General features: G+C 44.8%; 9 protein-coding genes across 9 annotated transcripts; 4 read left to right on the top strand and 5 right to left on the bottom strand.

Annotated features, from left to right (window-relative positions):
* Positions 1 to 5,329: 5,329 nt before the first annotated feature.
* On the bottom strand, positions 5,330 to 7,461 carry PAAG_04511 (ATP-dependent RNA helicase SUB2; the record flags this gene model as incomplete). The annotated part of the gene is made up of 5 exons (XM_015845291.1): positions 5,330 to 5,375; positions 5,441 to 5,698; positions 5,760 to 6,120; positions 6,188 to 6,598; positions 7,206 to 7,461. 5 exons carry the CDS (start codon positions 7,459 to 7,461, stop codon positions 5,330 to 5,332), a joined length of 1,332 nt encoding a protein of 443 aa, XP_015699517.1.
* A 452-nt stretch (positions 7,462 to 7,913) lies between these two features.
* PAAG_04510 (hypothetical protein) lies at positions 7,914 to 8,618 on the top strand (the record flags this gene model as incomplete). The annotated part of the gene is made up of 1 exon (XM_002793554.2): positions 7,914 to 8,618. The coding sequence occupies one exon, from the start codon at positions 7,914 to 7,916 to the stop codon at positions 8,616 to 8,618; it is 705 nt and encodes a 234-aa protein (XP_002793600.1).
* Positions 8,619 to 10,523: 1,905 nt separating this feature from the next.
* PAAG_04509 (hypothetical protein) lies at positions 10,524 to 11,215 on the bottom strand (the record flags this gene model as incomplete). The annotated part of the gene is made up of 2 exons (XM_002793553.2): positions 10,524 to 10,754; positions 10,931 to 11,215. 2 exons carry the CDS (start codon positions 11,213 to 11,215, stop codon positions 10,524 to 10,526), a joined length of 516 nt encoding a protein of 171 aa, XP_002793599.1.
* Positions 11,216 to 12,301: 1,086 nt separating this feature from the next.
* Positions 12,302 to 12,690, bottom strand: PAAG_04508 (hypothetical protein; the record flags this gene model as incomplete). The annotated part of the gene is made up of 2 exons (XM_002793552.2): positions 12,302 to 12,496; positions 12,631 to 12,690. 2 exons carry the CDS (start codon positions 12,688 to 12,690, stop codon positions 12,302 to 12,304), a joined length of 255 nt encoding a protein of 84 aa, XP_002793598.2.
* Positions 12,691 to 13,345: 655 nt separating this feature from the next.
* On the top strand, positions 13,346 to 14,275 carry PAAG_04507 (hypothetical protein; the record flags this gene model as incomplete). Its single annotated transcript, XM_002793551.1, has 1 exon — positions 13,346 to 14,275. The coding sequence occupies one exon, from the start codon at positions 13,346 to 13,348 to the stop codon at positions 14,273 to 14,275; it is 930 nt and encodes a 309-aa protein (XP_002793597.1).
* Positions 14,276 to 17,221: 2,946 nt separating this feature from the next.
* On the bottom strand, positions 17,222 to 19,556 carry PAAG_04505 (G2-specific protein kinase nimA; the record flags this gene model as incomplete). The annotated part of the gene is made up of 4 exons (XM_002793549.1): positions 17,222 to 18,867; positions 18,926 to 19,340; positions 19,402 to 19,454; positions 19,505 to 19,556. 4 exons carry the CDS (start codon positions 19,554 to 19,556, stop codon positions 17,222 to 17,224), a joined length of 2,166 nt encoding a protein of 721 aa, XP_002793595.1.
* Positions 19,557 to 20,251: 695 nt separating this feature from the next.
* Positions 20,252 to 22,577, top strand: PAAG_04504 (ankyrin repeat and BTB/POZ domain-containing protein; the record flags this gene model as incomplete). Its single annotated transcript, XM_002793548.1, has 3 exons — positions 20,252 to 20,482; positions 20,627 to 20,712; positions 20,780 to 22,577. 3 exons carry the CDS (start codon positions 20,252 to 20,254, stop codon positions 22,575 to 22,577), a joined length of 2,115 nt encoding a protein of 704 aa, XP_002793594.1.
* A 1,714-nt stretch (positions 22,578 to 24,291) lies between these two features.
* Positions 24,292 to 25,380, bottom strand: PAAG_04503 (hypothetical protein; the record flags this gene model as incomplete). Its single annotated transcript, XM_015845290.1, has 2 exons — positions 24,292 to 25,052; positions 25,107 to 25,380. 2 exons carry the CDS (start codon positions 25,378 to 25,380, stop codon positions 24,292 to 24,294), a joined length of 1,035 nt encoding a protein of 344 aa, XP_015699516.1.
* Positions 25,381 to 26,636: 1,256 nt separating this feature from the next.
* PAAG_04502 (hypothetical protein) lies at positions 26,637 to 27,270 on the top strand (the record flags this gene model as incomplete). The annotated part of the gene is made up of 2 exons (XM_015845289.1): positions 26,637 to 26,903; positions 26,983 to 27,270. 2 exons carry the CDS (start codon positions 26,637 to 26,639, stop codon positions 27,268 to 27,270), a joined length of 555 nt encoding a protein of 184 aa, XP_015699515.1.
* Positions 27,271 to 27,886: the final 616 nt, after the last annotated feature.

Raw genomic sequence — 27,886 nt, 5'->3', positions numbered from 1 at the left:
CATGATTTCGTAATTTGACGATCAGGCCCGGGGCTCGTAGTGTTCCTTGATTCCGTTATTGGCAAGGGAAAAGGTGGAATGCCAATACATTCCAGAAGCTAAGGACGTAAAGGCGCAAGCGTCAGGCTCTGTCAGGGATGTTTTTATTCCAAGGAAATGAAATTACATCCATTTTCATGGATCCATCCTTGAACATGGATTAGCGGGGGGGGGGGGGGGATATGGATGGGAAATCTCTTCCATTTGCACCAAGGATTCTTCTATTTTGCTCTTCTTTCCAGTTTACTCCAACTCCGGAACTCCGTGCAGGGGAGTTACGTGATATAACAATATCAACCGCATGCAAATGGCACAAGATCCAAAAGACATCGTCAACCCCAAAAAATCGTGTGCCCCCATAGAAAAAGCCCTTATCTTGGTTTTTCCGAATATCGGATTCCGCTATCAACCAGGGGCACAACCAAAATCACCAAATTCCCAACCTGTTGCGCTGCAATATGAAATACTCAGGTTCATTCTTTTTCTTATCTACAAGTGCACCCTTGCACGGGCGTCGCACTATGGCAACTGGAGGCAACTATATTTGAAATCCTCATTTTTTTGATTTTACTTTTATTTATTTATTTATTTATTTTTTTTAATTTTTGCTCTTAGCTAGGCGTTCAGTGCTTGCCTAGAAGTTGTTTTCCCCCTTCGGCCCAAAATCAATAATCTTCAGGTCGTTTTTCCTGCCAACTCTATCGTAATAACCGCGTGTCGATCTTCTTTTGGACAGCAAGACAGCAAATCCCATCAAGCCACAGAGCAGGTGTGGTGATGGAAGTGGCGGGAAGCGAACATGAAGAAGATGTGGCGTTGACTAGCAGGTGAATTTGCAGCGGGACCCCAAGCGCCAAGCGGATAGAAATGTTCGATTGACATCAGCTAATGATTGACTGTTTTATGTTTTTCTTTTTTCGATCTCTTTGTTAATAATAGGGGATGGAGGTTCTTCTGCCAACAACAAATTTCAAAGCTGGCTGATTGGCCGGTCGGTGCCTGCTCGTCCCGGATTGACCTCCTTTTACTCTCCTTCATATATTTTATTTGCGATATGGGTAGGTAATGACGAGGGCTATGTAGTTATCTCTGTTCCTGCAACTTGTTCAACTGGTTCCACAATTTAGATATGAAAAGATCTGCAACATCAATGACAATTAACGTCCTGCATGTCAAGCTCCCGCCCTCCACCACTTACCAGACCGTTGGGTTGTGACAGTTGAAGCAAAAGAAGAGCAAGAGAGGGGGAATAAGCAATCCTCAAGCCACTCAGGTACGGGAACTCTGTCTTGAAAGACCTCATAGGTACCGGAAACCATAAATACTTTGCTTCTATTCTCGTTTCCCACCTTTGCGAATGAAAATATAGGGGGAATGAATAAAATAATGAAAGAGACGAAATACAACGCTAAGGACCGGAGAATCCGCGTCCTTTTCCAACACTCCTCATTCTGTTTTTGTCAATCCTTGTCGACGCCGTAATTTTTCCGCGGCATAATAAACTTGAATTTTGACGACAATGATGATGGCAGTTTTTTAGTGGTTCTTAAGGTAAATTGGTTTAGGGAGTCTGAGTTGAGTTGTTCGTGCTCTCAACTTTTACCAAGGTGGTCTGCCCTGGTGGGTTTGTTTCATTCACAAATCTCTCAAGCTGCCTGCATGGAATTTGCGGACGACTGATGACTCTGCTTTCTTAAACCAAGATTGTGTAAGGGAGTTGAATAATGGAAAATATATGTATCTACCCGGACTTAGTAATTAGTGTTTTTTTTTTTTTTTTTTTTTTTAAAAAAAAAAAAAAAAGGTAAACAGTTTCGAGGGACAATAGAGCAAAAAAGAGGGCATACAGTTAGTTGACTGTGGTTTTTGAAACACATCTCTTTATTATTTCCGAGGACCCTTGCCGTAACCCTAATCCCTACCCATAATCCCAATCCCAATCCTGATCTTACCCGTAACCCTGGCATTGAGGGCAGTGAGGCTGAAGAGAGATGGTGAACTGGTAATATGTGTGTTGTAGTTAGTGATGTTGCAGAGTATGTTGGTCGGTGTTTATTTTAGATTGGGATTTTAAAAACGTGGGCCAATGTTAAAACCACGTTCAACTGTAACTAACCCCAAAAAAGATTATGTCAGAATTCCCTCCAGAACATCCTCCGCTCCTTGTCCTCGAAACAAAGATGAATATAGGAAATTGCCCTTTTTTCTGTACATGATATGAGAAATGCCTGTTATTCCCCACGTAGACCAGGAGATCTGAGCTTAGAATCAATTTCTTATAGACATCTCCTGGACGCGATGGCATGGCCGGCCCAACATCCGTAGATATCGATGGTACCAGAACTCTTCTCATAGTCATTATTTGCAGCCATCTATGCGGGAGCTTATCTCGCCTTCAGGCGCCATTGTCAGATGGATGGTAAACCCCTCCCTTTTAGTACTAAAAGGTAACTAGGTGATAAATAGGTGTGTATAGTTAACTAACTAGTTAACTATTCCCTTAGCTGACAAATCTGCTAAGATTTCAATGCATGTGGATACATTTAGAGACAACACACTGTCCAGGCAAGCTTTATTGGAAATCTACGGAAGACTTTGGAATTATGCACAGTACGTTTTTGCTATACATGCCGCTTCCATTTTAGCTGCCTAACAATACACACACTATCAAACTATTAATTTAGAGATTCGTCAACCGCCCAGGAGAAGTGATGTCGATTGAGACGGGCGAAGAGCAGCCCATATAGATTCTTATATTGTGGCTGACCATGCATAGATTGGCATCTGAATTCCGTCAATCTTCGGGCCTCCTCAACCACCTGGACTTTGCATATCCACTTCTTTTCAGTTCACCCTGTGGTGTATATATGTGCATATGCAACGTACACACGTCCAGGTGAGCTAACCCTTTCCAATATTTTATTGTGTCAAAGCACGCCAGTAGCATAACTACCTGCCAATACCGATTTGTGTGACAGGTTTCCTTGAGAAACGAGAGGGTTTGGCTCAGTTTTGAATGCTAGGAGCAACAGTTGGCGACGACCGCAGTTGCGTTCACTCTCAGAAGTTCTTCGTCTTTCTTCTGTCTAAAGTGAAACCAAAAGAATATAAATTGGGGATTGTGTTGTGGTATTTTTCAGCCCTTCTAGTTGGAGAACTTCTGAGAGCCTACTGCGAACGCAGCGGCTATCCATACATCCAGTCAAGTTTGATGGAGCTATCTATCTTGTATGAGTTCATGCGCAGTTCAACCTATTCCTGGGATCAAACTTGTTTCCTTCAGAAGCATCTCTTTGTTCTCCTGGCGGATTTCTTGGGTTGGGCAAGATGAAACCGTTCGAGGTCTCTGGTGGTGTATGTCGCATGACCCACACAAAAACTACCAGTCTTTCACGGGCCACGATCTCTTCGTACGATTCTGGAAAGAGCCCAAAGCATCAGTGATTTCGTGAAAAGAATCTTAATATCATACACTGGTCATAGCCTGCCAGCTCATTAGATTTGAGTTATGTGGAATCCTTTCACATAAAGCAGAACATCAAGTTATGCTGCAGATTAGTTTTTGATAGGCCAGGATAACTAAAGGTATGGCGAGTTACTACTGCATCAGCAGGTTATATGCTGGTGGCAGTTCCCCATGTCATTTGAAGACGTGCTTCAACGCTTCCGAAAATCAGCATTCTCCAACTATATCTCCATTTTGAGCGAAAGAAGATTCCATGTGAACTGTGTTCCCAAAGTCTGTCGATTGGACACTGTGTTAAATCAGACATCACCTTGCCCATAATGAACTGACACATGTCTAGGTTTTGGCATCTGTCACCCATAATGTTCAGATCATACCATAGACAGCACAGCTCAGGTCAAGAGAACGAACCAGTTTGAGCAAACTCCTCATTATGCAAAACTACCCGTGTTTCTGACACTGTTTTAGTGACATATTTTCACTTTGAAATGGCAGACGTTGGCCATTCAAGGCATGGAGAATGTCACTAACCAGATCAAAGAGTCTTCGATCTCATCAAGCAGTGGACGGATGTAGAGAGTTATCGTTTGGAAACAATGCAAAATATCCCGTTCGAGTCGTAATCAGAAGAAATCAACACTTTTGACTAGTCATTACTTCTTTCTCCTGATTTTAGTTACTATGAGAGTCATTATCCTGATGGTATTCGGGTGCTTTCATGAAATTCAAAAGTCCAAACGCATACTTTGCACACCACACGCAGTCTTGCAATTGGCCTGTGGCCGTATACGTGTCCGCTTCCCCCTTCAGTGTTTGGCCAAACAAAGAGGAGGTTACCGGTTGACGCGGCCAAGAATAATAGGCTATAGGCCTGGTAGATCAATCATGGATGTGCAAATTGAAAATCATAAGCACATTTCCTCCTGTAGGTAGTTACGAGAGCGGCATCCGGGGTACACCCAATCCTAACATCTATTGGTATTAAAACCGCGACAGGAGCTTCTAAGTAGCCCCAGCTGTTGAGATCCACAGGTGGATTCAACGGAATTACCTTCGAGGGCAGTCAAAGGCTGATACTAGGCGTGCATGCTTCAGTGAAAGCTGAGCTTCCACTCATACGTTTGGCAGGGAGCAAGTCAGTTTGCTTCCCGATATAGTATAATTGGTACTTCTGAAAGTACACTGTTTCTGGTAAACCACAAATTGCTATACTGGAAGAGCAAGATAGAAAAAAAAAAAAAAAAATCTCATAGATAATTAAAGTAAAGGAATAGGATATTAGAGAAACCCATTTTCTTTCCCAATACTCCGGTTCACCTTTAAAACGAACTTCAACGAACAGTGACACTTGAAAATTTGATTTTGGTTTGCCACATTAGAAACCAACCCACTTTTCGAGTTTTTTTTTTTTCTCTCCTTCCCTTCCCCTGGCCCTCTAGCCATGTTTGAGTCCTTGTGTGTTTTCCGCCATAAACATTCATTGAGATTTCAATCATGTATTTTGAGAGCAACCCTATTTATGTTTCTTGGCATCAGATGGAGGGAGGTTTATAACAATTTGGGATAAAAAAGGCAAATCATAGGAGGACAGACACAGATTTAGCACAGCGACAGAAGAAAACAAAAAAAAAAAAAAGAAAACAAAACAACACTCATATCCGAAAGAAACTTCAACACGACGCACGCCAAATTACTTTAAAGAAATGTAACCGAGAGATGTTAGGGTGATGGATGGGTGCGATTTTAGAACATCCATCGACATTCCAATCTCTATGAATTTGAGATGTGACATTTCATCGCCGCACAAGGCGCATGATGACATGTTTATGCCATATAAGCGCTGGAGTCGACACCGCCTTCGGGATATTCACTGCCAGAATTGTCAGTATGTTAAGGCGAAGAATAATTTGTTTTCTCGCTCTAGGAGTTACTCACGGAAGGGCAACTTCAAATCGTTTCTCGATGTCCTTGAGAACTTCTTGGTCTTGCTCGCTGCTCACGAAGGAGATAGCTAGACCCTTGGTGCCGAAACGACCAGCACGACCAACACGGTGAAGGTAAGAATCCGCATCCGCGGGCAAGTCGTAGTTGATGGCCAAATTGATTCGTTCAATATCGATGCCACGACCGAAAACGTCCGTTGCCACGCAGATACGCTTGTTGAACTCTTTGAACTCCTTGTATCGTTTGATACTGTAAAGACAAAGAACTATTAGTCGGAGGTTGAGGACCGTTTGGGAACAATGGGACTTACCGCTCTTCCTGGGAAACGCCAGAGTGGACAGCGATACTGGGGAAGTTGCATTCACGAAGAAGCTTATCTAACTCGGTCGCACGTTGGGTGCTCTTAACGAAGATGATGACTTGGTTGAATTCAAGGCTATCTAATAGCTCGTTCAACTTTCGGTTTTTCTCTGATTCGCTGAGCTTAATGTAGTATTGTAGAAGACCATGGAGGGTCAGCTTAGTGTCGTCATCAACATACACCTCAAGGGGATTGCGCATAAACTTCTTGCAAATGGGCCGGACTTCCTGCGAGAGGGTAGCGCTGAACATCATAACCTGTTTGTCAGCTGGGGTGGCACGGAAAATCTCCTGAACGTCACGTCGCATGTCTAAGGAAGTACAATTAGTGGGTGCCATTGAATAATGGATAGCGACAGCGGGACATCGGGTACTAACCGATTTGATCCAACATCTTATCACACTCATCGAGAACGAACGCCTTGATGCTTCGAAGGGAAAGTTTCTTGTCACGAACAAGAGCATTCAATCTACCAGGGGTGCCAACAACAATGTTGGGATAATTGTCCTTCGAAGAGAGCAATTCAATATCCTTCTGCATTGGAGTTCCACCATAGAAAACGGCAGTTTTCACATCTGGAAGATATTTGCTGAACCTAGCATATTCGTTTTTGATCTGATATGCCAGCTCTCGGGTGTGACACATAACAAGTATGGAGCATTCGCCAGGAACTGGTTCCAGTTGGTGAAGAGTTGTTAGGACAAAGACGGCCGTTTTTCCAAGACCGGACTTGGCCTGGCACAGAACATCGACATTCAGAATAGCAGTCGGGATGCAAACTTGTTGGACTGTAAAGAGGAGCGACGGAAAAGTTAGACTGATTCGACCATTTTAAAATTTGAGGAAAGTGTAGTCGCATCGCAAAAACGTCCGTCCATCCATAATTCTCACAAAACGATAACATGAATCAAAACGGTCCCGGAAAGCGATATCAACCAAAAGAATGAGAACGAAATCCGTAGCACAAGATAATAAGGATGAGATGAATGTAAGATATAGCCTTTTGCAGATCGACACGAGGATTGGGACTTCTCTCTCGGCGGTATATGGATCATGAATCTCAGGCGCCTTGAGTCGTGCCGGCCGGCTCATTTCTTTATTATCAGAAATGGCCAAGATTGACAGATAATTATGCCACACGGCAAAATATTGCCAATCGGTATTTGGGTTGTCTCCATGACGACGAACAGCCCCAAGTACACTGCCTGCGAAAATCCCCTTTGACCATACCATAGCTAACCTCGAAGAGATATCCTCGTGTCGACTGCAGGCCCGCAAAAAGCGTGTATTGATTCCGGCGTACATCAAAGAAACATCCCGAGGAGATGGACGGACGTTGCAAGATGGAGGAAGTGGAGGGAGGTTGGGAGAAATGTGATTTGTTTGGAAACTAACCCTCCGATGGATGTTCGAAGCCGCAATCGGTGATCGCACGCAAAAGTTCCCCTTTTAGGAGGAAATCGCGGAAGCCAGTCGAATGAATACCAACATAACTTCCTTTCTTATCGGCTCTCACGCCAGATACCGTCAAGTCGCCCTCTTTTTTAAGAGCAGCACCGTTGGTGCCAGCTGGGGCTATGGAGGCTGCAGCAGCATCAGTTGCCTGAAGCTCCTCATCGGAATAATCGATGAGATCTTCTTCGTGAGACATCTTGGAAGGACGAGGCAAAAAGTTGGTCGCGAAATTTGGCGGTTAGGCACGCTGCTGGGTGGTCGTAAGTTGTAGTAGGGACTCTAGATATGATCCTGAAGCAGATATTACAAGAAAGAGATCAAGTTGGCGAGATGCTTATAACAGATGGAGACAGGGGAGATGGAAGACAAAGGGAGAAGAGAGAGGTGGATGAAAAAAAATAAAGTGAAGTGTTAGGCGTCGAGAGGAACGAGATGATTGAAGCCTGGTTGGGGGTTTGTCACTAAGCTGAAGAAGACACACTAGCCGTTTTAGGTATAATATAAAACGTGATGAAAATATGGAATTTAATTTTTTCCGTTCCGTCAGGAGAACTCCAGTTTTAGTTTCACGTGATATAAACTATCTCCCTACGTTCGGTCTCCAAATCACATTTGTATATTCTAGTGTATACCCGAGTTGAGAGTACCATGGCAAAGGTTAAGCCTCAAAGGGGGTCTGGGGGGGCCGGGCAGGGTCATATTCGTGCGCGGATTTCATTTTTGTATAAAGCTTCCAACTACTTGCAATCAGCCTCTGTATCAAAATCTCGCCCAAAGGGCGATGTCAACGGTAACTCGCGGTGTCAGGACATCTGCTGTCGCGCACATACAGAGGAACAAGCGCAGATGGCAAACTTACAATTGCCACTTAATAGCGCCACAGCTGCCACCTATAATGACACGACAGATATCGCAATGGTCCATCAAGATGGAATGGACCCCGCGGGATTTGGAGAGCCCCGCACTTCACAGCACGTCCAAATATCAAAACTCTCCCGCCAGCTGGCGTCTCAGATGCGAGGGATATCACTTAAGTCCCAGCTGCGATTACCCCGTGATATCAAGCGATCTGTCTGCAAGCTCTGCGACTCGTTGCTGATTCCTAACGCAACCTGTGTGGAAAGGACGGAGAATTTCAGTCGTGGGGGTTCGAAAAAGAAGCCGTGGGCTGACGTTCGCGTGGTCCGCTGCAATAGCTGCGGCTATATAAAACGTTACCCGCAAACTGAGAAAAGGAGCTTGAAACTTACGGAGAGGAGGAAGAGAGAGAAAGAAAGAGACATTGAAACCAGGACCACCCGGGCGCAGACGTGTACGCCGGTAGCTTCAGTTGATATTGGCAATGCGCGTTGAACCTTGGACATATCGCGATGGAGGATATCTTTCGATGATATTACTCGAATACCGCCTATATTCGATATGGGATGTATGTGTTTCTTCACCTGACTCCTTCAATCGCCTTACCTCGAGTCTTGATAGAAGGAATCAGACAGCAGAGCGAAAAAATCAAAATATCAATTACCATGTCAATAATGAATAGAACCACCAAGTGAACCCATTTGCAATTGAATAAATATTGCTCAGTTCTGCATGATGCAGAAAATCATAATTACAGCATGACAGAAATCATAAATACTTTTACAAAGCATCATCAAATGATTAATTTATTGAAATAATGCAATATTACACATGCATCTGCATCTGTGTCTTTCTGTCATAACTTCTGAAGCTGATTAAAATTATGATATTGTAAATAGAGAATTGTTTTAATTAATAGTTATGTCTCACATAGTTCTCCAGACTTTGTATTTTGTCATATGAATGACAAAGTCACTTCTGCAAACAGAAACTCTGAACATGAATTAGAATAGTGATGTAAAGAAATTATATATGTCTAGGGGAACTACAGAGCTCTCATTTTGAAAATAATACAAAGTGAATAATAGAGAGCTGAACACACAACACATGCATGATATTTGCTCTAGCTCATTGATTAAGCATATAGACACACGGAGTTTGACAAGGGAGAAATACTCAGTTTACAGGAATACGCTAAGCGCCAACATTGGAGCTAAGGGAGGTGGGAAAGGCCAGAAAGACAGGGTAGCTTGAGCAGAAAAGGGAGAGGGAGGAATGAAAAAGTTGGATATTGAACATGACGGAATCGACCGCCATGGAAAGGGGAAAAACAAGGGCGGATAATTTCAGACCTGAAAACGAAACAAGAAGGGGCTGGTATTGCTTGGAAAGCTAGATAGGAAGAAAGTGACGCGGGAAAGGAATGAAAAGGAGATTGTACATTCACACACAGATAACATAATAAGCAATTGGTAATTACCAGGATGGGTAGAAAGAGGTTATCATTAGAACAGGCAAGGTTGCGTGCACAAAGGCCATCAAAACACCCACAAGACATTCACTGAGGAGCGGGATCCGGTAAAGCTATTATAGAATGGAACAAAAAATAACTTGGGAACATAGAAAATGTCCGAAGGAGGGTAAATGTGGCATGGCATCGTCTCGTCAACTCAGTCATTCCGCATCAGCATCCTGCCCACCCACAACGAGGGTTCCAACAGCAATCAATCAAAAAGCTCGGCCGTGAGGCATGTAACCATTCTTAGAAGATTTTGTTATCCAGAGCAAAGAATTAAAGACGGAAATCAATAAAAAATAGACGTATAAATATCGATTATTAAGCCCGTTTCCACGTCATCGATAGTGTAGAAGCAGATTCATAGGCCCCATGAGGGGACAAACAGAAAATAAATTTCTGTTCATACCGCTCGGAGTTGGGTTGCGTATCAAATATGATGCTTTTAATTTCCGGTGCTGGTGTTCGCGTATCGTAGACAAACTGTAGGAAAGGTTGCAGTCCGTGAGGACTGGTATCGAGGATTGCTGTATATCCGATACCTCTTATTTTGTTCTTTGAGCTGAACATGGAAGAATCTTATTTTCGGAGCAAGTGATAGAAGCATTCAACAACGGTGTAATGGAACGGGACTATCCAGCAGTCGGAGGGGCGAAAATGGGTCGCGGTTTCGCAACTGACAATATATTGCGACATTTGGAGTGTATCACGGCAAAAATAGGTGATGGGATGGCGTTCTCTCGTGACATCTTAAAAAAGGCTATCGCGTTGTTCATCCCGCCTGACCTTTCATTATGGGGATTATAGATTTATTCTTCATTCCTCCACCATGTCAAAACCGAAGGAAATAGGGCAAGTGAAATTAAACGAACGAGGATGTCATATCAACGTCGTCTGCGGGCAGCCTGATCCAACCTGTGGTCTAGACTCTCAACTCTAGATCTGTATTGCTTTACGATATCTCTAATACGTCGGATCTTATCGAATTCAGTTTCCAATTCGTCAATATTCGCCAATATTTGACGCATACGTGCAATTTCGACGTCGGCATTGGCGACGACATTGCCCGCTCGGTCGTAGGTATTTTGAATAGAGAGTTCTGATTGTTCATTCAACTATGGGTAATGGGAAATGTCAGCCTAAAGCTCTCAAACACGAGAATCAAATAGCATTGTGATGCTGCGTGAGATGATAAGGCGCAACGGTAACATAAGCAGTTAGGAACCCAGATCTAACTTGAATGAACCAGAACCAATCGGGAATGAAAATATACGTCCATGTCTGTACCTACATAATCAATTCTCCGCCTTATATCCCTTAACAAACTCTCAAGCTGATAATAGAGGGCTTGCAAGCTATCAGGGTCAAGCAGCAGCCTGCCATGACTGCTTGCCGCGCTGGCTGCACTGGTAGCTCGCGAGCTCGAGTTGCTATTCCTCCCCATGCCTCTGCCCCGGGAGACGAGGCTGCCAGCACGGCTGCCTTGGAGGGCGATTTGCTGCTGATGCACAGCCATCTGCATCTCAGCAGAGGTGAGGCCGAACCGGGCATCAGGAATGGACGGTGACGCGGACATCTGGTATTTGGCTGATGGGTGCGCAAAGACATGCTCTTAGAACAGGAGGTCGTCGGATGCACGGGACAAGATGGGAAGGGCAGATGGGCGGTAGTTCATGATGAAGAACAATGCAAATGAAATGACTTGGCGGGATGATGCTGAAGAGGGAAAGGGAAAGTCAAAGAGTTATATTATTGGAATCTCCGTGATCCCTCAAGCGCGCCTTGTTCTGCACTAATGATCAATAGTCGCGTATGGCTAGATCGGAGGTAGGTCGCAAAGCTGGTAAACAGGATTAGGATACAGCCGCCGCACGGATTTAGCGTTCAAGACGTTGCGGAGGTGGCGAAGACTGGACAGGATAAGGGTAGGAAATGGAACGGATGTGATGAAGGAATATGAGAAGTAAGAGAGGGTAAGGGGGCTGGAGTAGATCGCGGATGCAGGAAGGGAGAGTTGAAGATGAAAAGGATGAAGTTGAAAAAGGGTGGAGATGCGGATGGAGGTTCGGAGAATTGGGCAAGTTGAGCTGGTGACCTTTCACAGCAAAGGGAAGACACTCTCACAATAAGCACCACCAGGTAATTGATATCGGTAATATTAATTTCTCATTTCTTTATTCACCATGCACTCCTATGAAGAAAAATCCATGACGTAGTCTATTACAATTACTATTGATATTTAAACGATTGTGAACGATTCTAACTATATCATCGCGATTTAAAACTACATAACCTTATGTTATAAAAAGGCTTCCATGCGAACAAACACACCATCCAAAGAAAATGCCCCATCGCTGCCTCAGTACATAAAATAGTGAAATAACTACCTATCGGATTGGATGCGACAGAAAAAACGAATATATCTGCGCTCCACCAGAGAAGAGGGGCAATGGAATAGGGCAGATATCGATGCTGAAGCTCTGATTTGATAGATAAACTAACACTCGAGCGTATTTCCGTTAAGAAACAAAGCATGAGATGATATCAAATCAATCAATACCCTTCCGGCGCTGTCAATTCGCATCCACATCCGCACTGAGTTAGCATAACCACCGCATTGTATGTATGTAATCATGTACGTAGTAACATTGGAGAAATGCTCTCATCGCATCTCCCGAGAATCCTCGTCCATATCACCGTCTAGCCGGCTGCCACTGCAAGTCACACGCGCATCTTGCGCTTCGATGTGCTTCGATGTCGCCGTCGGCCGGGAATAGATGGCGGACCAAGGTTCAACGACATTCTTGTTCATCTGACGGCTTTTTCTGCGCGCACTGGTGCTCCGTTCTCGGATGTCCTGTACTCTGTCTGAAAAAGAGCACTAGACCCCGAAACACAAGACGGACGAGAGGACAAAAATAAATAATATTAACGATTGGACTAGATTGTTGAGGAGTACGAAACAAACGTGATCTGATCGTCTGCACGCACCAATGGGTCGGTATCCCCAGCCCCTGCCACCGTCTGCGCATTATTGGTGGGTGGCATCATGCTGCTGCAGTGCAAGTCGTAGGGCTTTCGGGTGCCCAACCTGTGAGGCTAAGGCGGGAAGCCTTTTAGAGCACATTCCATTGGCCCAGTGGAATCCCTTATTAACCCCAGAAAAGATTTTCTCTGCCTTTCCTCCTGCTAGCCGCTGGCCTGGAGCTGCTCGTTTATGCACAGTCATTTCTAGAGCCTGTTGTTGACTCGTTGGGTGGGTGTTGTAGCAGTATAGCTGTAAGCTCTCTCTGAGTCTCCAGCTGCAGGATCCCCCGCGGTATGGGTGGTTGGCAGCTAAAGTATTAACCCCAAATATTTAGTCAACGTCAGCCAAAACAAAACTCGCCTCCTCACGGAGTCAGTTCTCCTCAGCTTCACCCAGTGCATGCCAACCAACAACCACATCCAAGAGCGACTACTGCAGCAATTTTCCTTCGATTCACAGCGGTCAGGGCATATCATCTTCTGATGCCTTTTTTTTACGTGGCTTCTTGATTGTTTTTTATTTTTCTGTCTCTAGTTCCTCTCCACTCATGCCCTTTCAATTCCATTCCAGTTGACTGCTTCGTAGGAAAAAATAAACAAAAATTAAGAATTAAAAAAGAAAAAGAAGACAAAAAAAAAAAAAAAAAAAAAAAAAAAGAAACCCCTTAACCATTCGATAATGGTAAAGGACAAAGAACGCTCCGTCAACCCCGCGCAGGCCCAACGGCGGTTGGAGAAACAAAAAACGCTTAAGAAAGGCAAGGCGGAGGTCCAAGCTCGCCGCAATGAGAAGCTTGCTCGTCGCAACCCTGACCGACTCCAGCGCCAAATCAACGATCTCAAGGCCATCGAGGAATCGGGGCAGCCTTTGAAACCGTCAGAGAAAAAACATCTTGAAGAGCTTGAGAGGGATCTCCGCGCCGTCAAGAAGGCCAGAGAAGCGCTTGGTGATAGGGCCCCGACGTTTGGAAGAGGGGAAGCTAGACAGGGAGCGCATGCCTCTGATCGAGGCCGTGGCGGTGGTGTACTGGGGAAGAGAAGGAGGGATGGCTATGAGAATAGCCGATGGAGGCGTCATAGTGGTGAGGATGGCAATGAAAGCAGCGACACGGACGAGAGCGTTCGACGCATCCCCATGCCAAAAGACACACCCCCACCTATCCCGCGCCAGAATGCATCCCGACGCGGAATCAATGCAAATACGGAACCGCTTGGCGAAGGTAGAGGGTGGGGAGAGATGCAGCCGGCTTCTGCTGCCACTACACCTGCAGCTGCACAAGCTAAGCTTGAAGCTAAAACGGTTTACGAAGCGGCTCCAGTCATCAAGGATCTGCGGAAAGAAGCTGTGCGCAAATTTATCCCAACAGTTGTGCGGAGGAAAATAGAGGCTGCTGAGGGTCAGTCTGGGAGACTGGTTGAGCCTGAGGAAATGGATCAGCTCGAGAAAGAAGGTTATGTACCTGGTGCTCTCCACGGGCAACCTGCGTCATCTGTCGAAGTTGGAAGTGTAACTGGATCTCCCGCGATGAATGTTACAACGCCTCTAGAGGCGGACACTTCTAAAATAAGGACCGTGCAGATAGAAGACGTCGATGATGAAGATCTCTAGTCTCTTGCCATTCGTGACTCTCATGCATGTTTGCTTCCCCATCTTTTTTCTTCTTCCATTTTATCGGATCATACATAACTGTCGATCATGCACAAAATACCTGGGTGTTCTGGCGTCACATTGGAAGGGATTTGATATCTCGCATACATAAAATACATATAATGGAGAAAGTGAGTTAATCACGGAACGGTCTTCTTTACGGCGTATTATTTGGGGAAATTACTTGTTGGACACCTGTCTATACAAGCATAGTATCGAAAGAAAATGGAAACGCATCGCTCAAATGCTACCAAATTCAACTACCATTAAAACATACCCATTCCACCACCCATCACGCATCATATCTTAATCGATCAACATCTCATCACTCACTCATCACACTGGAACCAACTTTCACCCCATTAACTTCCAAAAAACCGTCACAACACCGTATGTTTCCCCCACATCGACTCCAGCCATACATAATCCGAGTGGACAAGCGAATCAACACCCGATGCATTCTTACCCCGCTGTTCGCACGTGTTTTGGCGGATATGCGGAAGGTGGTGCTGCAACTGACAATTAATCATGAAGGATGTGAGTGATCATGGCAGCATTGCGCAGTCAAAAGCGCGGGGCCGAAGCCAATGATGTAAGATGGTCAATTGCGGGATATGGACTAGGATACGGGCTGCGGGTTGCTGCCTTTTGTTAACTAAGGAGGGATATCAGTACGAGGATAGTCATGGTATATTAATTTATTGCGATCTTCTGTCTTTTAATTCTCAAATAAATTCCCTACTTGATTGTTGTATTGGAATATCAGGTGGGCCAGGGGGATAAATTGGTGAGGGACGGGACGGTGTCACAATGGTCACGGATTTGAGGATAGAGGATAAAACTATGGATGCAACGGGTTTTAGAAGGTGTTGAACAGTTTTACCAACCAAAATCAATCAAGATGGTAGTTGCGCTGTATCCGACTGGAGGGGAGTCTCCGGTAAACTGCCCCGACCCTATAGCAATTGCAATCGGACAATACCATTTTCGACACCTAGTCCATCCACTAGTCGATCAAACACCTTTTGCAATCCTTGTACCGTGCGGTTGGAAAGTGGTACAGAGTAGTTGATAAGGACGGAAATGCGAAAAGGAATAAACGGGGTAACTGTACATTACATGAGCCTATGTTCGCGGTCAAAATTCATGTTTCGTCTGCCAGGGGCTTTGGCGTCCCACTGAAGATAAAATTATTACTTGAATATCTAAAGCTTAGTAAGGGCGGAGTTTGTCTACACCTGATTTGTCTGTTGTTATTGGGGTTCTGCTGGTCATGAGAAGGAGCTCATATAGGTTAATGACGGAGGTTGTCAGAATAGTCTTATCATTCATAATGTCGTTTTGTCTTTTCTGATATATGTATGTATATCCATCATCTGGTCATTTACGGCGGAGAACGGGCGGATAACAACTTGTTGGCCAATGCTTTGCGAAGTTTCCGTGCACCGTCACGTCCTCAGGGGCGCCATACCACACACATAATCCGGTAGAGGCCACAATGGTTTCACAGCATGAGAACACAGACCACCATGTCCGGGTAAACAAGAAACCGTTGTAACAGGTGTTCATGGAGTATACAGCCCGGTCCAGATTACCGGTTCGCACTTATCTGCCTTGTACGATGTCTTCCCATAGGGAAAGGAGGACAGTATGTTAACTGCTAAATGTCCGGGGCTTGAACAATGATGTAACGTGGACTGAGATATATCGAGAAAGCAAATATGGTAGTGAGGGTTTTTGCAAAAGAACACTTCTCGGGAGTTGGGCATGTATCACCTTCAGGTATCAGAATTAGTTCTTTTACCTCTAATTCCAATAATACAAAGTAAAGAAATTATGATAGTCCCAACAAAGATGCAATACAACCAAAAAATCAAAAGGGGAAACAAAAACGCATAGATACACCAAATTTTCCTTCCTGCTTTGCTTTGAATAGTAAGTAACTAACCCCCTGAGATTCCTTCTCTGTGACCCAACCGACGATGAACAAGGGCTGCTGCAAACAGTCTCTGGTAATATCCAAAGAGAACTAGAAGGAAATGGTTGTGATAAAAAATATACTAATAATGATAATAATAATAATAATAATAATGAAATAATTAGAAAATAAAGAGAGAGGGCCACCAGAAAGCCAGTAGGAGGAGAGATATTGTGTCTGGTAAAGGGAAGAAATCCGAACTTTGTGAAGGAAAAACAACAAAAAGAAACGATAAAAGAAGGGCATAATTTATCAAAAACTGGATATTATTTATAGCAGATAGGACGAGAGAGGTAAAAAAAAAAAAAAAAAGAGGAAGAAGAAAAAGAAGAAAAGGAAATCCCTATACTTCAAAAGATATGGAAGTAAAAAAGGAATACGAAATTTATAAGGCCCTATCCTGCCAGCTGCGGGAAATGAAATGAAAATGTTTGGGGACTGAAGGTGCCGTTTGCAACAGTATTGATACAACAATATCCCTTTCAATAATGTGTGGTGGGCAACGGGGATAAATGCAAAGACGGATATTAACAGCCCCGTTTAAATACTCTATCTCTGATAGTCCTGATCAGCGGTTTAACAACAGAGGCTAATGAATAGGCATATCCAATGCCATGGGAATGCAGTCATCTGAAAACTCCTCACTTCAACACAAGTTGAAAAGATAGATAGAAATCCAACACAGAACACCAGGGACATGAAACAAAGTAAGGAGAGAGAACCTGTAGACAAGGCAAGAAGAAATATGAAATATTCCCAAAAGAACGATAAGCACAAAGACACCACTTTCCAAAATATTATTAACGGAACTCCTGAGGTGACATAGTGGACTAGGGAGGAACCACTACTCATAAAAGGATTTCGACACCGGCAGCTAGGGGCGTCACAGGGATGATGATGATGAGTACGTATAAAGATGGGCAGAATTTCTACCGAAGATTGCGAATGACCTTGGCACCCCTGGCCAAAAACGGGCTGGGCATTTCGTCTTTCTCCGGGTCCCAGGTCGCGGGAGGGTCTCTCTCAGCTGTTCTCATAATACCAGTACCCAGAGTGTTAGGAGAAACACCTGCTGCCGAAATTCTGGAATCCCCACCATTTCGCTTCGCATCGTCGATTGCTCTACCTCCTGCTCTAGCTTGCGCAAGCTCGACTAGCGTCCGACCACCCATGTTCCGCTGAAGAACAGCTTTAAACATTTCATCGCCCCCGCCGTTTCCTTTAAATGTGGGTGGTTTGGCTGCCGCGCGCCGGGGAGATACACTTTCTCCAGGGAGGCTTGTAGAAGACAGGATTCTAGTTAGGTGACGGGGGGATTTAGGCTTTGCATCTGAGGCAGCACGTCTAAGATCGTTATATGATACTGTAGTGGTAAGGTGGTGTTGTCCTGAAGCCTTGGATGGGAACAGGCTGGGTTGTGTGCTCAATTTCTGCATCATGGCAGTGGTATTCTGTCGAAGTAAAGGTCTTACAGGGGCTTTAATAGGATCAGGTCTAACCCTTGGTCGCGTGGGAGAGGGCACATCAGGCATATCATCTTCATCATCAGAGGTGTATGTTAGACAGGGTTCCCACTTGTGATTTGATCTCGCACCTTCAGCAAATATATTTTTGGAAGTACTATTTCCGGCAGTGCGGCGGGAAGAGAGGGACAATGAAGCGATGGACATTGGCGAGGGTTCGGCCATTTGTATATCATGAGGAGATTCAAGCATAGTTTTCGCCCGGTTGAACGGCGTTCTACCTGCTCTTCTTAGTGGTTTGCTGCTTTCAGACGTTGGGGAGTCAAGCGACAGCTCGCTGAGATCTGTGGATGAAGGGAAATTATCGTCTGTATTCCCAGTTCCGATGGACGATTGGCAAGAATGTTCCGCTGAGGAAACTGAGGCAGTTTCCTCTATGAGTGCGGAGCAGCACTTTGTTTGCCTTTGCAGCTCCGCTGCAACTTTTTCTTGAACTTCTATGTCGAATCGTTTCCGAAGCCTCTCAAGCTCTAGTTGTACCAGACGGTCAATCTCGAGCCTTGCCTTTACTTCCCACTCGCGGCGAACCTTGTTTTCAATCTCAATTTTCATGGCTGCTTTTTCTTTTTCGAGACGTGAGTAGCTGAGCTCAAGTTCTTCCATCTTCAGCGACATAGCTTCTTCCTTCTTACGCAACGAAATCCCCAAGTCCACAACTTCTTTTTCCTTCCTCATTAGGCGAATAACTGGCATTTGCAGCAAAGCAGCGGTGTCTGGTCGCTGCTCCGGGTTGACCTTCAAACAAGAAGCAATGACGCTCTTGAGCTCGGAAGAGTAGATATCCGGTAGAGGTGCAAATTTCCCCTCACGGATTTTTTGAACAAGCTGGATATGCGTCCTGGCGTTGAAGGGAGGCTCTTTCTGGCAAAGTTCATACATGATACATCCAACCGCCCAAATGTCCGAATGGAGGGTATATTTTTCGGCTGCACATATTTCTGGGGACATATAAAAGGGTGTTCCAACGTATGTTGAGGCGAAATCGTGAGATCGCATTTGCTTAGACAGGCCAAAGTCTCCCAACTTGACAGACTGATCCTCGCCCAGGAAGACTTTTAAATTGCCAGTTAGAGCAGAGCTTGAAACACAGGATTTGGTACTTTTACATACTGTTTTCTGGTTTCAGATCACGATGTAGGATCATCATCTGAGCCTGTTTTCCTTTCAAACCGGAAGGCTTATTATTCGGTGGTGGGCCCAGCACATTTGATCCTGCCTCCGGCGGATCCACCCCATAATGACACCGATACAAGGCGGTCACAAGCTGAGAGAAAATTCGCCAAACAAACTCTTCTTCTGCATATTTACCAGTGGCCTTCAAATTTTTAATAACCACCCCAAGGTCCCCACCACCGCAGTACTCCATGTACAGGTAAAGGTCCTGGGAAGCTTTCAGATGTTCTCGGTGATAATATGCAACGATATTGGGATGCCGAAGGGAACTGAGAATATTGAACTCTGTTGTAAGCTGCTCGCGCTCCTTTTGTGACATTTTGACGTAGTTAATTTCCTTGCGGCAAAGGATCTGGCAACATTTGTTAGCTCCTTGATGAAGTGGAGAAAGACGGTAACTCTGGTTCCCATACATAGCCATCAACCTTACGTCTGACCTTCCGAATCACACCAAATGACCCGCATCCTATATGATATTAGCGACGTAGCTTCTCTTACAGGAATGGATTCTCCTACCTATTCTTTCCAACACATCATACTTGTCGACTTCTGCCAGCGCAATAGCCATGACGAACAAGGATTGACAAGTGGTTCGTGATAAAGGGAAGAGAAAAAGTAAGCAAAATCAATACATGGACGAGCTGGCCGACCCAAAGAACCTGTAATGTTAGTATATTCCGTACAACAACAAGTGGTGATTTTTGTGAAAGTGAATTGAAAATCAATGATCAGTATGAAAAACCACAGATCTCCAAACTTTCGTTGCGTAGCAACCAGGGAGGGTGTACATAATTAACCCTTTTTGGAAGGCGGTGTGCATATTGCCACTCACTAGCGTTTCAGAGGGAAATTTTGTTCTAACAATGACGTTTGTCAAAAGAGGGTTGATAAAATGTTTACATTCCTCACCTATACACATATACAACTAGAATTTTCTCAAGAATAAAACCCAACTGTAAGGATATGTTGTATCTCTCGAAGGTTCTAAGTATGTGGTTCATTCGGATTTTTTGACGTATTTATTTCGAATCGCAGCGCAAACAGCACAAACAAAAAGTCGGTGAAGGATTTAAAGTTTGTGGGGAAACACGTGACCACTGATCTCTCAAATCTTACCGAATCTGATAAGATAAGAATGCCTACGTCTTGACATGCTGACAAAGCTAGTTATCCTCATCGTCGTCATTCGTCGCCATCAACATCGGTTCTCCGATTCCCGCGTTATTCTGCCCGTCTTATAAAGTGCTTCTTGTTGGATCAGATATGCCCGCGACGACTCTGCGCAAAGACCAACTGGAAAAAAGCCTGCAGAATGAAAGGAGACTAATCAAAGATGGGAAGCTTCAGGAGGATAACCCCCTTGACTTGAGCCCACCGTTTCGTGAGTTTTGCGAAGCATGTCGAAGAGGCGACCTGAAAGCATGTCAAGAGAAGATTGCGGAAGGAGTTAATATCAATGCGAGGGATCTATTTGATTGCACTCCCTTGATTCTTGTAAGCACCAGCTTCGTTCTATTTTCCCAAGTATCGCCCTTTATCCTTAAGACCGTGGCGGCTGCTATTTGTATCTGAGGTTGATATACTCCGTTTTCTCCCTTAAAACCGTATGGCATTTGAAAAGTGACTGTTTATGGAAAGGCGAGCCTTTGTGGCCATTATGAAGTTGTACAACTTCTCCTTGACTCGGGTGCCTTATGTGAACGCGACACTTTTCAGGGTGAAAGGTGACACTTCCCCTCGAGTTTTAATGCTCCGGTTATGGGATGTTTTGCTAACACTCTTTGGAATTAGATGTCTCTATAATGCCTTGAATGAGAGAATACGGAATTTGCTCCTGCAATATGATTATTCGAAATCTTCAGACCCCTTGCAACCATTTGCCGCTCACCTGTCATCGCTATTATCGAGAGACCATCCTCAAACCGCAGACATTGTAGTCACGGCTGCTGGTGAATCATTTCGATTGCATAAATTCGTTCTATCTGCTCGCTCACCGGCTTTTGCCAAAAACCTCACTATAGCCCCAACTGCAAAAACTTGGAAGCTTCCGAACACAATCCCCGCTGAAGCATTCAGCGCAGGGATGAGATATTTGTATCTAGGGGAAATGCCACGGGAGCAGCTGTCGGGACTGGGAACTGGCCTTACTGACGCGGAAGTTTTTGCTGGAATTGAACGGGTCGCCAAACATCTTGAGCTCACTGGTCTGGTTGGTACCATTCTTGACAGTGGAGATAGGCGATTAGCAAGGCAGCGCCGAACAGAGGAAACATCCAAGGCGCGCGATCAGATGGAAGCATGGTTTTATGAGAATGTGATCAAACATAAACTCGTTATCGAAACCAACAAAGCCCATGAGGTGAAGTGGTCACGAGACAATGAGATATTTGCGGATGTACTACTTCGTGCGGATGATCCTGTCACGGAAGATCTGAATCTTCCAAAGGATTCTACCAAATTGGGGTCTGATAAAAGAGAAGTTAGAGTTGCAAGTCGCATTCTAGCGAGACCAACACCTCGGCCATCATCGCGTGCGTCGTCACCCAGACCACACCAACAACAGACGTCAACGCTTTTTCCTGTCCATCGGGCGATGCTTCTTCGCTCCGATTTTTTTAGTGCTATGTTTTCTTCCAGCTTTAAGGAAGCCCAAATAACGGAACATTTGCAAATAATACCCGTTGACTGTTCACATGAGGCATTGGAAGTTGTCCTCAAGTATTTATACACTGACAAAGTCGAATTTCCCTTGTCACTGGGAGTCGAAGTGCTCTATGCCGCGGATCTTCTCTTAATTGAAAGGTTGAAATCAAAAGCAGCTGTATTAATCAGCTCACTTGGCAATGGAAATATGAAACTTCAACAGACCGGGATTGAAGATGGAAAGTCCGCTGAGCAGGCAGATGCAGCAGGAAAGGAAGTTCAAGATGATGTTGAGGATGAAGAAATAGACATCTACGAACTCATCCGAGCTGGGTGGTTGTTCCGCGTCCAGAGACTGGAGGAATTCGCTGCTCGGTATCTTGCTTACCGTCTAGAATCACATATAGATTTGCCAGAGTTCTCAGAGTTGGTTGCAGAATCAGCGACCCGTATCACACAGAGACAAGAAACTGACTCTATAGAACTCGTGGACGACATTCGATTTTATCTTAGCGAGAGATTCAGACTACGTTTCGAAGATACGTGCTTGGATGAAATCATGGATGAAAACCGGAAGGAGGTGACGAAGATTGACGAAGTTGCTGGAATGGACTCTGCCAACGATTCGAAATCCAAAATTCCCAAGTGGGGATCTGGATCTGGATCTGGGACTTATTTCCCTTGTGCATTTGCCTCATCTTCTGGCTCAAACTCTCCCTGTCCTGGTCGTGAACATCACCCAAGAACTCCAGACGACGAAGCCATTGACGTCAGCGAGTATAAGTCTCCACCGCTAGCTGGTCAAACTTCTGAGAATTTGGGTGTCGTTTTCAGAACTCTGGATGGGCATCCTGCAGGAGACGAGTTTGCAAGAGATGCTGCAGACTACCAAATCTTACTGGCTAAACTAGATCGACTTTTGGAGAAACTTGATTTGGAGGCATAATAGTATGTGCGGGCGTCTGGGATAGACATTCGTTTAATATTATTATCAGTTTTCATTTTATTTTATTTATTTCTTATTTTTTTTCACTCATGGTATCTCATCTTTTTTAACTTCTCAACTGTCGCTGAAATTGGAGTGAGCAAAACCAAACCCCTCTCCTCTATCTTCAATCCTTCATTCTTATAACCCTTACAACTTTGATGTTTCTGGAGCCACAGAGCATTTATTTATTCCCTATTTATAGCTTCTCTCTTCCATGTAAAGGATATCCTTTCACTTCTGTTTATATATCTGCACCTAGCATTATTCTCGGCCTTACACCTTCCTTCAGACTGACTGATATTAGCCCGTTAAGTTTCAAAATCGGGTGTTAGGCACAATGAATCTACGTGTTCTTACATTGCATACTGCATGCATATCCGTATGTATGTCCATATATGCAGTCACTGGTGCGGAGCTGACTTTCCATGCGCAAAGTCATGTGTACGCCTCTTCTGTCCACTCCAGTCTGTTCCAGTAAAATTGAAATACGTTTTACATCTATGGAGGGATCCATATAGATTTGACATACATGCAATTGCCCTTGCGGGTATGAAATAAGGTGGTGTTGATAAAGCCAATTAATGGCATATTCAGAAATAACCAATTCATTTCAGCTTCAAAACTGCTTGAAATAGCATGGTGAGCGTCCAGAAGTGTCGTATCTCGATATGTTATCAAGCCATCAAATTCGGAGCAAATATGTATGACGATGTTTACGAGGGATGTTAGAGATAAACATACTATCGCATTATAAATGTTTCCTCTAAGTTTACTATTGTAACCGGAATTAAGTGGTAGATACTCTAGATAATGGTGGTAGGCAACCGGAGACATTTAACTAGTCTTTTGATATAGATACATTATTAAGAATGTGAATATATGAGGTTGGCCAAAACTGTAATGACAAATCTGGATACATAAAAAGCAAGAAATGGGTAAAATAATAATAATAATAATAATACATCGGCGAGAAAGGTATGGTGGATTCGGGATATATGATTGTTGGAATGAGTCAAAGGTGACTGGATGGACCAGGGCTTTTATTTCTCTCATTCTTTCCCCTTTCCCATCTGTCATGAAAGGAGATACTCTCTCGCTGTACATCAATACCTTCTCTTCCATTTCAGCCAAATGCAATCCGCTCCAAAATGCCTTTTCGATAGCCCCTATTGGGTTGGGCAATGTCCCTCAATTTGCGCTGAGCCCCGGTCTCGATTTCAATTCACCTTCCAAAGAGCGGATCGGATCCCATAGATGTGTTTGGATGCAAGGGATCCTTGAACAAAGTCGGAAGATTTTCTTCGCGTCCATAAGAGTGTTGGCCCAAGTTTTGGTTCATCCGTTTGTCATTCCGCCATGGCCCGAATGATATGATATTGTGGGAAAGTTGGTTGGCCACGGAACGGGTGATCTAGTCTAAATTTCTGGTTCCTTCAAAGTGTTACCATTTTGAATATCCTGGGAACCAAGATTTTCCGTAGCATTTAAACCATCAAATGCAAAGGTGATTTCAATGCTGCTTATGGTCACGTGAATCTATCCCTTTTGCAAAAGGAGGATTGGAATAGTGTCTTATGGTATCGAATCTGATTTTCAAGCCCTTATTGGTATACATGAGCAATGGATGAATCTGTTATATTTCCCGCCAGCTGAAATGGGTACTGTTCTTGCTCTAATTAAGCAGAGCAGTTTGCGTAGGTCTGCCCGTATGACAGCCTCGTTCGTGTCGTTTCATATTACTCCTGACACTAAACGACTTGCCACAGTTGACATGAGGGCATTTAAATGGTTTCTCGCCAGTGTGGCTATGGGAGTGAATCCGAAGACTTGAGGGACGCGAAAACGCCTTGTGGCATGTCCGGCATATATACCTATCATGGTTTTGCGGGTACGGAGGTGCGTTCGATGGCGGGAAGTAGTGATGATGCTGCCAGGTTGAAATCATCGAATGATGATGGTGTTGCTGGGTAGAGGGAGTCAACAGAAAGGGAATATGTGGAGGGAAAGTGGGGACATGCGACGGACGACCGTAGTACTCTGAGGGGTTGGCCGGGGGTTCAACCGGAGAAGCAAACGGAGCTGAGCTGTTGGGTAGACATGAGGATGATGCGTAAGACTTCTCTGTAAGGGAGATTGGAGAAGTGAGAGAGATCGATGTCCTGGCTGAATGAGGGAGGGATGATCCTTGGGAGACCCTACGTTGGTGGTAGTTCTCCGTGGGGTTACTGGAATATGTGAGATTTGTAACTGAGATAGGAGACTGTGCTGAAGATGGTGACGATCCAGATGGCGAGAGGTTGTTTCCATTAAATTCAGAGCCCAGATGCAGGGGAGGCGTTGGTGGTAAAACTATCCTCGGCCCACGGCTGACTTCATATCTTTGTGATTTTTGATCTATATATTTAGATGGAAATGAATTTTGGCGTTGCTTTTCTGTTGACCAGTGTTAGTAGTTATAAAGAAAAATGTTGGAACGGCAACCCGTACTAGCTAAACGGACAGGAGGAAGATTGTGTGCATCCTGCAGTAAAGTCGTTATCGAAGGAAGAGAGAAGTTGGTCTGTTCCTCGATCGGCGGAGTTACGGGCGGCCGAGGAGAGCGGACGTATGCAAGATTCGACGCATTGCGATCATAATATCCATCGGGCACGCACAACGTTGATGGCTCGCTGTGTAAGGATTGACGCTTCTGGGAGATTTCCAAATGTGAGGATGTCGAAAGGGGGCTGTTATAACTGGTGACCAGGTGGGACAAATTCATCTTGACCAATGGCTTCGGCAATGCCAGTAAATTGAAGGTTGATGATAGAGAGTAGAAATGGTGCCCAAGACTTAATCGGGAGTGTGTGTTAGAAATTCAATATGGTGAATATGGTTGATATGAGGCGCGGACAGAGAGAGTTCGACAGAAAAAGCAGCCAGGAAAAGTTGAGACGAACCGGGTCAAAATATCTCAGGACAAGGGGGCCAGGACTTGTTGATATGGGAGACGGACTGGCCCAGTTCAAGTGCAGTCTACGGGTGGATTATTAGCAGGAAACTGTTTAGCCTGACAAGGGTAAACGAACACTAGAGCCAAAGATCTTCGAGAACCCAGCGGGGAAAGAGAACTAGGGGGGAAGATACTTTTCGTCTCCTTTCTGGCGGAGTAAAGTTGGGGTCAATTTTGAATTGTTTACCGAGCTTGATGATCATTTCGATGGGGCTTCTTTGTGGGATGGGCGTGCTTTGTGAATGAATAAGTATAATACCCACTCTGCCCCGGCGTGTTCCGCCGATTCAGGAGAGGATTAATGATTATTATTTCTGTCCTTATTGAATCAATCACGGGGCAACAATGGGGAGCTTTTGGATCCACTGAAGACCCTTATCGAAAATGCCTCCGAGATTATTATTGGAGTCGGCGGTGCCACATGCTTGTATGTATGTCCAATAATACATACAATACAAAATAAACATAATAATGACAATATCAATCAGACCATCCTTTGACCATTTTTTAACTGATGGTGTTTACCAAGAATAGAGCTGCAACTTCCGGGTGAAGCAGTGACGGGGAAAATTGGGGTAAAATGTCCATCGTGCAGATTGGATCAGGAGGCAATAGCTCTTAATCCGTATTGTGGCTTTTGAGACAGATCCTCCCTTGAAATTTATGAATTCGTGGCGCTCTCCGCCGCTCATACCCCCTTGACTTCGGCTCTGCGCACGGGGCGGGGGGTTTGCTATTTGGTACCCATCAAAGGAACCTTTAGCTGCCCTCGTGGTGGTCCTGAGACTCTTTGCGCGGAAGAGATGGCGAAACCGTATCTGTAACTGGCCTAGACAATTTCCACATGACTCGCGGAGCCCGGGCGTTTTTCTTGTCACTGGCTGATGGTTGATCAGCCATTTTTAGGCCATGATCGATCTCCGCACTCAGCCAACAACGGGGGGATAGAGCCAAGCAAGCCATGGACTATTTACCAGCAGTCAAGAATAGCATAGGTTGAACCTTGGTTGGGTCAAACTTTCTTCATGCCTCCTATCGTGGCTAAACGAGAGCTAAGTGGCTGGTTAGCGAGAAACTCCCACAGAACAGAAACTGAGTGGAAACCAAGAGAAAATGTAAGGAATTTAAAAAGTAAAAAGGACCATAAATTACAAGAGGTGGCGATCCGTCTATCCCTCAAGCTTGCTCTTAGCGCAGATCCACCAGAGACGAACAAGGGACGGGACGCCGAGGAATGTCCAATTTCCCTTGGGACCGTTAGCTCAAGCGTTGAGAACCGTTCACAAATCATGGTCGCGCGATTGGACTGATCTCGCCGTGCTAGGAGAGAATAAGATTGATTTACAAAGCTAAACTAGGACCACCACGTAGCGATGTGCAGCATCCTTGGGCCCATCCCTGTCGGACCCGAAAGGGCCTGGAGGGTCGGAACTTGGCGACTCATGGAGCCAGCACGCGGGTTTAACTGGCAGATCAAGAGCTGCGTTTTCCCCCAATTCCCCGACGGTTGTGCCCCGTGTCCTCCTTCATGGCCTGGGCTGGCATGGCACTCAGACAGCAAGCATGTTGGATCATCACACCTGGTTGTCTTCAGCAGGCAACCTGTCAAGTGTGAGCGGTGCCACAACCACTGTTGGAGGAGCCGGTGTGGGTGGCTAGAGGGGCGGTTGTAACTCGGGGGAAAAAAATAAAAAGGAGGAGGTCGAGTTTGCTGATGCTGATTTTTCGAGATGATCCTTGGACCTTGGAGGATTCCATGATCTCCGCCGCTACCTACATACGCTGTAACGAAAATACAGTCCCGACGTTTGCAAATAACTCGAATGGAGTTATCCCAAGCGAAGAACCGAGAGGGAGGAGATTCAATGTTGCAAAAATCGCCTCTTGCATAGACCAATTACAGCATACCATATCAACTTGTAAACTTCGACTCGGTGCGGGGGACTGCACATATCGCATTTCCATACTAGCATTTGTTCGGGATTTTGGAAAGCTATAAAACAATATCTCTCATGTCAAGTGTGTCATGGTGAATGTGAATCATGGTATATCCAGTTCTTCCTTGCTAAGCATGATATAGATCTTCCGTATTGTCTGAAGTTTGGCTCAGAAAATGATCCGTCCATCGGTATCTCAAAAAGTCATAATCAGTGTTTTGCGAATGTCTGAACGTCCGAATCTTCATGCTAAACTTACACCGTCTGCGATTTCTATTAAACTTGGCCAGAGCAGTGCTGCAACCCATCATCACTTCTATCACTTCATTACCAAAGCT

Source organism: Paracoccidioides lutzii (assembly GCF_000150705.2).
Source record: "Paracoccidioides lutzii Pb01 unplaced genomic scaffold supercont2.11, whole genome shotgun sequence".
Taxonomy (NCBI): Eukaryota; Fungi; Ascomycota; class Eurotiomycetes; order Onygenales; family Ajellomycetaceae; genus Paracoccidioides; species Paracoccidioides lutzii.
The sequence above is the reverse complement of the archived record's forward strand: the minus strand, read 5'-3'. Positions and strand labels throughout refer to the sequence as shown.